At 33.2% G+C, this 14958-nt stretch overlaps 1 protein-coding gene across 1 annotated transcript; it reads right to left on the minus strand.

Annotated features, from left to right (window-relative positions):
- Positions 1-13853: 13853 nt before the first annotated feature.
- On the minus strand, positions 13854-14357 carry LOC110696715. The gene has a single exon (XM_021874068.1). It carries the CDS (start codon positions 14355-14357, stop codon positions 13854-13856), a length of 504 nt encoding a protein of 167 aa, XP_021729760.1.
- Between the last annotated feature and the right edge of the window lie 601 nt (positions 14358-14958).

Genomic DNA, 14958 nt, shown 5'->3' on the forward strand with positions numbered 1-14958 from the left:
CCTATTCATTAAAACAGACATAACAGGAGAAAAAAAATAAAAATAAAAAATTAAAAATTAAAAATAAAAACAAGAGTTAAGTGGTTATGTGTGGCAGTCCATGTTCTTTTGCTCTTCTGCTTTAGTCTGATGTATCCCTTAGTCTGCATCAACCTCCATTTCTTCTGCTGCATCTTGAGTTCCTTGAGTTGTTAGCCTAAAAATAGTGTTTAGATACTCCATAGCCTCCATCACTACTTCCTTCTTCACCTCAACTTTATATGGCAGAAAGCCTAGATTTTCAAGCTTTTTCTTGTTCATATGTTGTATTTTGTACTTGTTCTCACCTTGAGCCTTCAGAATTTTGATCATACATCTATGCAAAGTCACCCAAATGTACTTGTTCACTTTAGGATTAAATGTGTCATTTGACTCAATGACTTTCTCAATTAGCTCATCTAGAGTGCTAGGAAAAGATTGATATTGCAAAGACTGAATTGACCTAAACAACCCTAAATCCAAGACATTCAAGTCAGGTAATTGAGCTTGTTAGAAGACCATTTGAATGTTGAATCCATTTGTTGTTGTTGCTGCTATGAATTCTTCAACTCTAGGAACTTGGTGTGGGCTAGCATTGTCCCACTAAATGACCACATTTTTAAGCATACTTGAATGCACTTTTGACACAATAGCTGGTATGACCTTGGTCAGCAACATCTCCCTAATGACTTCTCTGTTCACAATTTGTAGTGCCTTTGTTTCCCATGTTTCAGCCACTTTGTTTTTACTTGACTTCTTAGCTCCCTGTTTGACAGTGAACGAGAAGATATCATACTTCCCATCATGGAGTAGCAACCCATTTGTGTCATACAGTGGCTTGCCAATGATTGCCATGAACATTGCCTTTTACTTGAACCTCCTTGATTATTGTGCCCTGTATGGATCTTCCTCTTTAGGAAGGAGATAAAATCTCCTCTTCTCATGATTGAGATAGAACCCACTACCATAAAAAGTAGAATAAGCAACACACAATACACAACTGTCAAGTTACAAAGGCGATCTCTAGAATTATACAAAGCGCCTATGTAAGATAAGCGTTTGGTATGATGAAAGTTATAGAGCACCTGTCGAAGTTAACCGCTCTATTTGATATATCCAAAATTTACACTATACATATAGAACGCCCCTCTTAGTTGACCATTCTATAAGTACTATTTAAAAATAAAAAATAAAAAATAAAAAATCGGATAGCCCATTTAATTGAAGCCCATACCATATACTTTGTGTTTGATACCCACCTAACCCTAAATCATTAAACCCCCCCCCCCCCCATGTGTCCCTATTTCTCTCTCCTTATCTTTTTCTCTCTCCTTATCTCTTTCACTTTAGATCTTCACTAGTTTTCTTTCTATCTCCTCTTCCCCCTTTTGCCATTCTTTCTTTCATCACCATTCAACAACCCACCGTCAAAACAGCTTCTCACGCCCATCATCCACCACCTTGCAAGCTTTTTAGGCCACAAGCTTCTCACGCACCACCGATCCTTCTAACGTCAACTAGAGTATCAAAACAGCCACCACCGAGCCATGAATTATCGAGCGTCGAACAACGAGCCACCATGAAACCCATTGTTGTCGCAAGACAAAACACGTTTTTGTTATCGCTTTAAATTCAAATTTCTAATTACAGTTAATTTGTTGATATAATTGTAATTTAAGGTTATATATATTTTTAGATAATTGTATATTTGTATGATTGTGAATTTGTGATTTTTTTTTATGTTTTTAGTACTATTACTTAGATTTGGTTTTAAACATTTTTTAAGTTCATAATTTTTGTTGTTCATGTTATTACTTAGATTTGATTTTACTTTTTGTTATTTTTGAGATAATTGTTTGTGTTAATTTTGGGTAGTGTGGCGCTTTTTTGTGGTTGTGGGCGGTGGTGTAGGTGTTGTGGGCAGTGGTGTGGGCAATGGTGTGGGTCGTGGAGGTGGGTCGTGGTTTCGTGGAGGTGGGTCATGGTGGGTTTGGGTCATGGGTGGGGGCCTGGGGGATTGTTTGTTGGGTTTGCTCATTGATATTACGGAGTACGACAGTACGAATATTAATTAGTTGTATTTGTAAATATAATAAAATAATAATAATAATAATAAAGCACCTCATCCGAAGAGAACCTTAGAAGCGATCTATATTACTTGTTTTAGGCGATGTGTATTCCCCTTTTTGTGGTAGTGATCATTTCTCATCTATGTGTATGACATTGCTCATGTCCACAAAAGTGGGGTCTTCATTTGTTGTCATTAGGTTAATATGAGACAGATGCCATTTCAGCGTAGTAATTTTGTGATCTGAAGCCAGTGCAGGCTTGTTACTACTTGTGTGTGTTCTTAGTCTACCCTTTTTCTTCAAATTATGAAGAGTGACATGAGAGATCTTTAGGGCATAGCTGCATAACTTCTTTATGTCTGTCTTAGATGTATAGGGACTGACTGTAGGAATTCATCTGAAAATTCACTTGGTTTTGGACCTGTTCTACCATACTTTTTTGTCCTGACATCAATCAAATTCTCCTCTGCCATCTGCTTTTTAATATCACTGAATATTCTTGTGATTGTTGATTTGTGCACATTGAATTGGATTGATGAAAGCTTCTTGTGCCCCCTTGGTAAGTTACCATCTTGCATTTTCAGCAACATTGAATCAACAATTTCCCTTATTTGTTGTAAAGTGAGCTTTTTCCTATCTATTTGTTGACCTGCATTATCATTAATATCTTGCATTTGCTAGTCGTCTTCAACTTCATCTTGAATGTGGTCAAATTGTGTACCTTGTTGCAAAATGTCGTCTTCTTCTTGCATGTCTTCTTCTGTTTTTGTGTGGTCCACGTCTTCATCCTGCATTTCCTCATGTTGTCCATATTCGAATGGAGTCACTGTATCCTCTGTTAGTAGTTGATCTATATCAAAGAAAAGAGCAACAATAAATTCTGCTTGAATGTGGTCAAATTGTGTACCTTATTGCAAAATGTCGTCTTCTTCTTGCATGTCTTCTTCTGAAGCTGTGTGGTCTAAGTCTTCATCCTGCATTTCCTCTTGTTGTCCATTTTCGAATGGAGTAACTGTCTCCTCTGTTAGTAGTTGATCAATACAAAAGAAAAAAGCAACAATAAATTCTGCCATGGCTTGTCTCTGACTTTTTTTTCCTCAGATTGAGGTTGATGATGTAAGGTTAGCTGTTGGTTTTTTTTTTTTTTTTTTTTTTTTTTTTGGGGGGGGGGGGGAGGTGAAGCTGCCCTTGGAGTATATGGTAGATGATGAAGATGATGAAGATTGAAGACTTTTACCACTAATTGTAGTTTAGGGTAATTTTTTGGGTAAATGTGGGCTAATCATGGGTAGTTAGTGCTAACTTTTGGATTAAACATTTCTAGATTTAAAAAGCTCTTTGGTCTGTAATTAATGGTAGGACATTGAATGCTTTTGGATGTTGCGCCTCTTAAATGAATGATGAATGCAGGTTTTAATTTGAACGTTATGTAAATTTTGGTGAAAAAAAAGGAGGGAAACAAAAACCCCCCTCTCAATTTATTCAATTCAAATTTTTGGTGAAAAAGTGGGAGGGAAAACAATTCCCTCCTAATAAAATCAGACTTTTCTACCCTTTTTAAAGTGGGGTGGTCCCATTTTCTCTCTCCCCTTACTTTAATTACTTCCCATTACTTTAGCTAATCTTTGCCCCTCAAATTTAATCTTGGTAAACATAAACTCCTCCAAAGTTGCACAAAATATTTAACGGAGGTAGTATATATTATTTTTTGAATTATGCACCTAGTGATATTGTTACTAGTTTAAAAATTGTACAAAAACTTAGCTAGATAAAAAAAAAAAAAAAAAAAAAAAAAAAAAAAAAAAAAAAAGGGAAGTAAATTGATAATCTATAACATTACAATTGGATTTGTGACAAACATTTATTTAATCGTAAAGAAGAATGACCTTAATCAAATTCAACCCTCACAACTTTTTGGTTTAGTATTTATGGGACAGAAACTTCGAAGGGGGGGGGGGGGGGTAGGGGGCCATAGGGGGGAGGTTAAAGGTTCTTACTCCTAAATACCACATTTTAAGTAAATCTCTACCCAAGACTAACTACACCTACTTGGTAATTGATGACATCATTATATAATATAATTTATGATAAACCATGACATCCTTGCTTAATGAAACTTGTGTAATCCTTTCGTTTAGTGTTACACTTTTCTATTGCGCTAGATTTTTTTTTTTTATATAAAGTGTTATACTTCTTTTTTTTGTCAACCTACTTCATTTAAATATCAATTCTCTATCCTCTCGGGCCCCACTCAAATACACTATTACTTTTTTATAATTTCTTTTCCTATCTCATTCCTTAATTTTCAATACTAGTACCCCCTTTGTGTTTTTTTAAAGTGTTGCACTTTCTTTTTTGGCTAAAAGTTACATTTTAATAATATATCTCTCTCCTCTCATGATCCCTACCCGAATCCACTACTATTTTTTTTATTATTTGTTTTCTCTCACGTTTATTATTTTCAAGTAACTATTACCCCATTATCAATCTTTTACAGTACAATTTTTTAATACTCCAACAACCCCATGTAACTCCTACTTCCTTCATTCTAGTAAAATTGCAACAACTGGACTTTTGGAATATTCATGATGCTTGTTTGACCACAAATTATGATTTATACGTAAAGTAAAATACAGTCATGTGAGATTTTGTTAGATTTATATCGTAAAATACTTTCACAATATCGACTTTTTATAATATTTACTCTTATATAATTATAGATATTTAACATACCACCTCCGTTACATATTAGTTGCAACTTTGGGGTATTATTTGAGAGACATAAAATATTCCAAAGTTGCAACTAATATGTAACGGAGGTAGTATAAAATGTGCTTTAGGATGCGTAATTTCATCCTTGTTGCAATATTTGTGGAACAGAGGAAGTATTACACACTAGACGAAAAAGGTAAAAAGGCACCGGTTCAAACCCCCCCCCTTGGCACCGGTTTTGAACCGTTGGGGATTTGAGGGATGCCAAATCCATGAAAAGTTGGCACCGGTTCAAAACCGGTGCCAACTAAAGCATTTAGCACCGGTGCTAACAACCTGATGCCTATTACAATTTATTGCCGCGCTTTTTTTTTTAATTACAATTCGCACCGGTTAACCGATGCCTATTCTGCTGTTAAAAATTAAAAAAAAAATTGCAATATTTTACACTTCAAAATCAGCAGAAACAAAACACCAAAATTGTTTCCCTAAAAAAAAACACCAGAATCGTATCAGCATTAATCACCAATGAACAACAATGAACACCAAAATCGTAATATACATGAATATATATATATATATCAAATAAATTGTTATTTTACAATTTATAAAAAAAATAAATAAATAAAAACGTAACAATGAACAACAAAACACCAAAATCCTTGAATCTTGAATTCTTAGTCTATGTGAAATCACTGCAGTTGTAATACTACCTGTATCATTTAAAACACCAAAAATCAGAAAAAAAAAAAAATTCGAACCCAGAACCCCGAAATTTAAACAAAGAAAAATCAAGAAAAAACCAACAAAAACCTAGAAACTAATAAACCTAGGAAAAACCGAGGAATTCGAACCTAGAAAAACCCAAATAAATCGAAAAAATATCAAACCTAGAAACCCAGAAATTTGAACAAAGTAAAAACCAACAAAAACCTAGAAACTAATAAACCCAGAAAAAACCGAGAAAAAACAAAAAAAAAAAAACTAGGAATTCGAACCTAGAAAAACCCAAAAAAAAATTGAAAAAATTTTGAACCCAGAAATTTGAACAAAGAAAAAACCAAGAAAAATCAAGAAAAAACCAACAAAAAACTAGAAACAGAATAACCCAGAAAAAACCAAGGTATTCGAACCTAGAAAAACTTAAAAAAATTGAAAAAAATTCGAACCTTGAAACCCAGAAATTAAAACACAGAAAAAACCAAAAAAAAAAATTCAAGAAACCAAGAAAAAACCGAGAAATAAAAAACCAGGAATTCAAACCTAGAAAAACCCAAAAAAATCGAAAAAAATTTCGAACCCAGAAATTTAAACACAGAAAAAAACCAAAAAAGTTCAAGAAAATACCTTGCATGGTAGTTATAATTGACGGCGGGGGCGATGGTTGTTGTGTTGGTGTCGTTGATTGTTGAGAAGAGTAAGAAGAACGAGAGAAATCAAAGAAAAAGAGAAATGTACAAAAGATCAGGGAAAAAAGAGAGATTAGAACTAACAGAAGAGAGAAGTCAGATAATAGATGAGAAAGAAGATTTAAAAAAAAAAAAAAAAAAAGAGAAGAGAGTGTGAATAAGAGAAGAAGAACAGAGATAAGAGAATTGAAGAATAACAGAGAGAAAAGGAGGGGATGAAAAATTAAAGGCAGATGAGAGAGTGAGGGGGGTAGTATAAGGGTTTATAAAACTAAAGGGGCACCTGTTAACCAGTGTCAATTCAATTTATTTTTTTTGGTTTTATGTCTTTTTTAATTCGTACCGGTTTGAACCGATGCTAATTACCATAGTTGGCACTGGTTTAAGGCAAACCGGTGCCAAAACCGAATTTTTCAATCCCACCCATTTCTTTTGGCACCGGTTTTCAAGAACCGGTGCTAAAGGGGGGGTGCCTATTTCATTTTTTCTACTAGTGACATTTAAGTCAATTAATTTGTCTGAAACTATGTGTCAAACAAAGTGTAATACTTAAAATAACACGAAGGGAGTAAAATATTAAACCCAATATATTTTCTTACTAGTATAATTTTTTAATGCCTCAAGTACCTCACTTATACTTTTTTATACTACAAACATTTCATATTATTTGCAACTTTAGATTATTTTATATCTTTGAAATAATAATCCAAATTATAAATAATATGAAATAGAGGTAGTATACAAGTTTATTAATTTGCCTATAATTATGTGCCAATCAAATTAAAGTGCAACCCCTCCGTGTTTAAATAAATAAAACGTTTTTCTTTTGCGGCCGCGTTTAAATAAATGAAAGTATGAAACGTTTTCTTTATTGGTAGCTTCTCTCAATTTTTTTAAATAAATATTCTCTCTACTTTAATAATATCCTACTAACTAATGGTCCCCACAAAACATCATACTTTATTCTCCTTCCTCAAACTTATACCCCACCACCTATTATTTAATACATAAATTATTGGGTGCGGCTATATTTGGTGCGGCACACTCCTTCTCTTCCGTTCTCTTTCTCTCTCCTCCGCTCCTCACCAAAATCACCTAGCAATTTGTATGGCACACTCCTTCTTCTCTTCCCTTCTCTTTCTCTCTCCTCTGCTTTCACCAAAATCACGTGGTTGGTGGCAATTGGTGGTCAATTTTGGGATGTGGCTGACTGGTGGTGGTAAATAGCAGCGTCGGTGTTGTAGGCGAATAATTGCGGCGAGGTGGAGAGCGGTGCTGGACGGTTGTGCGGCCGATGATGCCGTGGTTGGTAGGTTCGGTGGTCGGTGGGTTCGGCGGAAGTTCGATTTGCATTGCATTTTTGGGTGATTTTGGTCGCAATTGCAATAACAGATCTAGGTTGAGATTGCCAAGAGCTTGAACAATCATGCCCCACCTGATTTCGATAGATCCTTGTAGAAGATATTTTCCAAAGAGAAAAGCACAGTGATGAAATAGCAACTTGTTTCTTATGAACTAGAAGAAATGAAATAGCACAGTGATAAAATAGCAATTTGCTTCTTATGAAAAGCACGGTGATGAATTTGTATAAGTGTTATTTTTTTTTTTTATGAGTTAAACTTGAAGTGTTTAATCACAAATTCTTGAAAAAGGTCGGCTTACACTAATTTAGTGTAAAACCGACCCACTTCTCTCTTTTGGATTGGACTCACACATGCCAGTCCAGTGGCTATTTCTTATTTCGTTTTTTTTTTTGCTTTTCATTTTAGAGCGTATTCTCTGCAATTTCTCTCTCCTCTGTTCATATTTTTCTGCAATTTCTCTTCATCTTTCCTTTGTTTTGTTGATTTTCTTTAGTTGACAAATTTAATTTTGGATTCTTATCGGTTTTTGAGATTAGTTTTTAAACTATTTTTGGTTTTAATCGCATAATCTTTGTTCATTAGTTGTTATAATTGTTGATTTGTTATGGTTTTTCATTTTTTATGTGTATTATTAACTTGTAATTCTCTACTTTATTACAATTTTGAAGTAGAATTCTTTGTTTTTGTTGTACTTTGTTGTATTCGTTAGTACATTAGTTTAATTTTTGATTTTTTTGTTTTTGATCGTAATTTTATTCATATTTTATAGTTTCCTGGATCATTGTGTTCATATTAGATTGAATGTTTTAGGTGTTTCTAGTTTTTTTTTTCCAGTTTTTTCATGCTTTTTCATTCAATTTTTTGTTGATGTTAGTATTTGATTAATTAATCGTTCTTATTTTGCATTTTAGGGTTTAATTTCTTGAATTTGCGATGCTGAAGTTTAGAGGTAGTCTTTCAAATTTTCGAAAGAGACGTGGTTTGCGAAGCTCTGTTGGTGGATCTGATGATGCAGGTTTTAACAATTTCTCTATTTACAGTTACAATTTCTTGATTTTTGTACATTTGTTAAAGTTACAAAATTAGTTGTTATAGTTATATAAATGTTTGCTTAAGTTATGCTTTATGTCAGATTGTTTTATAAAAGTTATGTTTATTATAGTTATGTTAATCTTAAACTTCAGTATTGTGAGCTTGTTATAGTTATATAAATGATTGCTTAAGTTATGATTTATGTTTATTATATGTCTGATTGTTTTATAAAAGTTTTGTTAATTATAGTTGTAGTTATACTTTTTTTAGTTAAAGTTATGATTTAAATTTTAATACTATTATTTTCTATAGGTGCTAATGATGTAAGCAATGAAGTTAATGTTGATGTGGAGAAGGGTGGAAAGAAGGAAGGTAGTATAGAGGAGGCTGTAGTAAAGGAGGTTGTAGTAAAGAAGGGTGTTGTGAAAGAAGTTGTAGTAAAGGAGGGTGTAGTAAAGGAGGGTGCAGTAACGGAGGCTGCAGTAAAGAAGGGTGCAGTGAAGGAGGTTGTAGTAAAGAAGGGTGCAGTGAAGGAGGCTGCAGTAAAGAAGGGTGCAGTGAATAAGGAAAAAAGTGAGGATGAGGGTTTTGAGTAGAATGGAGGTGATGAGGATGAGGGTTTCAAGCAGGATGGAGGTGATGATGAGGAGGGTTCAGAAGAGGGTGGAGGTGATGATGAGGAGGGTTCTGAATAGGATGGAGGTGATGATGAGGAGGGTTCAGAAGAGGGTGGAGGTGATGATGAGGAGGGTTCTGAATAGGATGGAGGTGATGATGAGGAGGGTTCAGAAGAGGGTGGAGGTGATGTTGAGGAGGGAAGTGAGGAGGATTCTAATCAAGAAGTAAGTGAGGAAGAATATGTTGAGAGAAATAAGAAAAAAAGAAAATTGAGTGTGAATCTATTGAGAGAAATGAGAAAAAAAAAAAGAAAATTGAGTGTGAAAGCAAAGAAGCCAGTAAAGGATGATCGGCGTCCAGCTGAGATAAATCTAGTAAAGGATTATCGTCATCCTGGGAAAAAACAAGCTAAGGCATCCAATAATGCTCCTGTTGAGAAAAAAGCAAAAAAAGATTATCGTCGTCCGTCCAAGAAGAAGCGGAAAATGGTGAAGGACAATATATGTCCTACTGAGAAGGAGCCAATAAAGGGTGATCGTTATCCGGCTAAGAAGAAGCGGAGAGTGGTTAAAAAGGCTGTTAAAATTGAAAATAGAAACAGACTGGATTCTGATGTTGAAGAAGATGAAGTTGTTGCAAGTATATATCAGAGAGAGATGATTCTGATTCTAATGTTGAAATGTAATTACCCTTTTATGAAGTTATTGTTATTATTTCTAAAGTTATGGATTATGCTCCTAAAGTTATGGACAATGCCCTTAAAGTTATGGACATTGTGTTAGTAAGATAGATGTGATAATTAGTTTATATGCTGATACAATATTTATGTAAAGTTATGGATAATGATATTAAAGCTATATTTTAGTAAGTCTGTATAGTTATAATTTTATGTTTGCTAAAGTTGCATTTATTATTTCTAAAGTTGTATTTATTCTCTTTAAAGTTATAGTTGTTCATTTTATTTTTCCTTTCTTCGTTTTTTTTATTCAAATTGGATAAGTTTTTCTGGACCCATTGCAAACTGCACACATTAGTAGATCTCATGATTTTTTTTTTCTGATGAGCAAGTTAAATCTGTTGTTGAAATAGGATTTGGTGGTTTGTTGGATTTAAAGTTGACTAGAACTGTTACAACTTTACTACCTTGGTTAGTTGATCATTTTGATCCTGTTAGTTGGATGTTTTCTATAAGTCCTAGGAAGGAATTTGTTATTTCTCCCTATGATGTTTATGATGTATTTGAGTTACCTTTGAATAATGGGATGGATGTTTAAGAGAGTACTAGAAGTACTGATCTTCAATTGAAACAAGAATGGAGGAGTATGTTTGATGTTGCTGGTAGTGTAGGCATACTTTTGCATAAATTAGAGGCTAGGATTGTTCAGTTAAAGGATGGTGGGGAGTTGTTTAAGAGACTATTTGTGATGGTTGCTTTTGCTACCTTTTTAACACTTGTTGCAAATGAAACTGCTAATTTGAGTTTTGTTAAAGCTCTTGAAAATGTTGATGAAATTAAGAATTTCAATTAGTGTAATTATGTTCATGAAAGGTTGTGTAGGGCTATTTTGAAGTATAAGAAAAGTAAGAGTCAAGACAGTGTTGGTGGTTGTATTTTGTTGTTAAAGGTTGTGTATTTTCAGTGTCTGAAGTTCAGGAATGAGGCACAAGATTGTAGTTTGCCTCTTATCAAACACTAGACTGATAAGAAAATCAATGATAGGGTGAAAAAAGAAGTTGAGGCTAAGTTCTTTGGTTGTGGTATTTCGGATACTACTACATACCCTATATCTCATAATTTTTTGTTCGGAGATCAGCTGCCTCTTCAAATTGCACCTGAAAAAGCTAAGCAAACTGAAGTTTCTCAAGTTGATAATGCTGATGATGCATCACTAGGAAAAAGGATCATTAAGTTTAATGTTCCTGATAGTATGACATCTGATGAAGAAATTCACTCTGTTGCTACTGATGTAAGTTAAAAGTTACACTTATTAATGCTAAAGTTATACTTTTTATGTTAAAAGTTATCCTTATTGTAGCTAAAGTTATCTTTCTAATTATTCACTTATTATTTTTCGGGCTATTCATGAGCAATTTTTGTTTATGAAGTGGAATATGGAATTTGTTATAAACTATCATTTGAAGAAGGTTGAAAGGTTAAAGAAGAATGATGTGGCTCGTGCTTCTAGTAGTTCATCTCCTGACTTACAAAGTCAGGAATACGATCTAAGAATTTTTGAGATTGTTGATGAAATTGTTGATATTGTGTTATCAGTGAAGAAATTGTTTGGAGGTATTTCAAATATTTCTTGTGATGTGAATGTCGGGGGTAGGGAGAATGGTGGAAGGGTGGAAAATGTTCCTGGGGGTGATTTTGATAATAATATTGTTCAGAATGTGAGTGAAAAGATTAACCTGAAGTATGGTGAAAGTTCTTTCTCATCTATAATCATGAATGCTTTGGGTAATGGTAAGGCAAAAATATATGTTGAATGTGGGCCATGTGATGTTGATGTTGAGTTTGTTGGACATGTGATGAAAAGCAATAAGAAGTCTTTGAAAAAATTACCATATCATCTGATTATTGCTTCTTAGATGATGTTCAAGTGCTGAAACAATAAGTTATTTATATTTTAGTTAAAGTTATATTTTTTTTTGCTTAAAGTTATGTTTTTATTTCTTAAAGTTATTGTTTTTTTTTAACTGGTTTTTGTTTATTTAGGGAGTGTTTGGTGTGGTTTGATCTTACTTATATTGTTCCAAGAGAAGATATGGTGTCTTTAGCTGCTAATTTGGAGATTTTCCAATTTGCTATTGAGTGTTGGGCAATGTTGTTGAATAAGAATGAAAGAATGCGCGACGGAGGTCCTAAAAAATTATGTTTTGGTGTTAAATGCAGTGTAAGGTTTATGTAAAGCTATATGTATTTTTCTTTTAATTGATGTTTGTATAGTTAATTCTTATGGATTTCTTTTTGTCTTATTGTTATTTAGGGTAACTTGGTAAGGCTTTCAGATGATGAAAATGATATTGATGTTATGGATCAACTTCAAGTTTGTTGGAAGGAATGGATTCAAGTCACTAACAACAATTTTGATATCAGTGTTGTTGATTTGGTAATAGTTATTTCTACTGTTGTGTATTTTAATTCACATGTGTCATCATTTTTTTTTATTTCTAATTCTCTGTATATTAAATTACAAATGATAGGTTTTTGTTCCTATTAATGCGTATCACCACTTCTTGGTTTTTGCATTGAATATGAAGAAAAAAACCATGCAATTATTGGACAATTTGGTTTATAAAGAAGCTAATATGAAAAAAATTAAGCATTTGTTTGTAATATTGGTAATTAGTTTAAATTATTGTTAAAGTTATACTTGTTTTTGTAAAAGTTACACTTATTTTGGTTAAAGTTACACTTAAAAGTTACACTTTTTTTTTATTATATGTTTAATTATTGTACTTTGTTCTTCCTTTTGTAGTGTGATCATTTGAGCACATTATTCAATAGTCTTGGTCATCCTGAATTTAGTGAAATTGGAGATTATGCAATGAAGGAGGTGATGTTCAGTTGGAAGAATAATAAAGGATATGATCAAGATTGTGGAATATATTCTATGATGTGTATGTTGTTGTTTGAAAGTGCTACTTTTAGTTGTGATGCGTTGATGCGGGTTAGTTGCAATTTTTTTAGTTAATTTTTTTTTTTTTACTGTGATTACATGATACTAATATATATAGGTCTTAAATACAGTCAAGTTCAAGAGTTGTACTTTGAGCAGAGATATGTGCAACACTGTAACTGTCTGATATGAATGATGGCAGACAATTGGTGTTGAATTCTTTATGCAATTTTAATTCGCGTCGATTGGAGCTAGCACCTGAATTTGCTAAAAGGAGAAAGCTGATGATGAAACAAAAAAGGAAAGAGGAAAATACGGCAAAAAAATTAAGTAAAGAAGTCAAAAAGAAAGATGCCAATCAGAAAGAAAAATCTACCAAGGGGAAGTAAATAGTGTATTAGTAACAGTAGGATTTGTTAAGGGGAAGCTAATGTAGTTAGAACTTACAGCAATTTCATGCTTTTGTAAGTATATACTGATGCTTTTTTTATGTCTATTTTCTAATTGGAAGTCTTGGTTTGGTTAATGCCATGCTTTTGTCTATTAAATGGATGAATATTATGGTATTCTGTTAAAGTTAATGTAATTCCATTAAAAGTTATGGCTAATTCACTTAAAGTTTTAGAAATTATTTTTATAAATAGGAAGGAATCAAGATTATTAAAGTGCTAATATAATAGTTATGGATATTTCATAAAACGTTATGACTAATGCTATTAAAGTTGTAGAAACTTTTTTTTGTAAGAAGAAGTTAAGGATACTGAATCAAAATTATTATAACAGTTATGATATTTTTATTAAAAGTTATGGATAATGCAAATTAAAGTTAAGGATACTATTATTATAGTTATTGTAATTCTACTAAAAGTTATAGTTTTTTTAGCAAAAGTCATCATTACTTATACAAAAAAAAAAAAAATCAATATATTGTATTTAAAAGTTCAAGAATAATACAACAGTCTCAAATAGTCTAATATCAATGAATATAGTTCAAAATTAAAGAACAATTTATCTAAGATCAATCAAAATAGTCTCAAAATTAGGGGTTATAGCTCCAAACTCAAGTGGTGGTACTGCAGTCTTCTTTCTTTTCTTCTCTAGTGGTCCTCGTGGCCTTTTGTTCCTTGCTTTTGTTGTTGTACGTTCAGGATCTAACATAAGAGGTGCCTCAGTTGTTGTACTTGATGATGTAGCTTGGTTAGTCTCTGCTTCAGAAGCTTGGTTAGTCTCTGCTTTAGTAGCTTGGTTAGTCTCTACTTCAGTAGCTTGGTCAGTCTCTGCTTCAGTATTTTGGTTGGTCTCTGCTTTAGTAGCTTGGTTAGTCTCTACTTCAGTATTTTGGTTGGTCTCTACTTCAGTAGCTTGGTTAGTCTCTGCTTCAGAAGTGTCATTGATGGTTGTTAGTAGTTCTTCAACAAGAGAAAGGCTAGCAGCATAACTGTCCTCAATAAGGGTTCTCACCTCTTCATTCGATCGACTTTTCAATATTAGATTATAGAATTTTCTAGCCATGGTTTGACGCCAAGGTGTGTAATGATGTTGTTCAGGTTCTTCATTGTCACGTCTTTCCCAAATTGATGATTTTGCAAACTTTGTCCATCTCTTCTTTATATACTAATCTGGTATTCTCATCACTGAATGTAAGTGTAATATTCTGATGCAGTGGTAGCATAACTATCCAGAAGCTTCAAAGTTATTGCAAGTGCATTTAACTTGGTTGCTGTCAAATTCAAAAGTGACTTTTTGTTGCGACCAAGGTTCACTTTCAATTGCCACTAAATAGAACAAGGTGCTACCATTTTGCCAAAGCAATTTTGTGGTAGTTGCAATGGAATACCTAAATTCTTCTTCAAAATCTGTGAATAAAGACAAAGTGTAGATTTCAGATGCATGTTTCAGCAAACTAGATAACGGTATTGCTGATTATGCAGTTGATTTACTACATGAGAACTCATCATGTTTTTCCATGCTTCTCTAACGCTATATACAAGCTTTGAAAATGCTATAGAATTCAATCAAGCTTGTTGATCTATTTGCTCTAAACCTAATTGCATGATTGGTACTTTCACTTCGTTGGGAAGAGAAGATACCAGCTGAGAAGAAGTCTTTGCTT

Source organism: Chenopodium quinoa, unplaced genomic scaffold, assembly GCF_001683475.1.
Source record: "Chenopodium quinoa cultivar QQ74 unplaced genomic scaffold, ASM168347v1, whole genome shotgun sequence".
NCBI classification, from domain to species: Eukaryota; Viridiplantae; Streptophyta; class Magnoliopsida; order Caryophyllales; family Amaranthaceae; genus Chenopodium; species Chenopodium quinoa.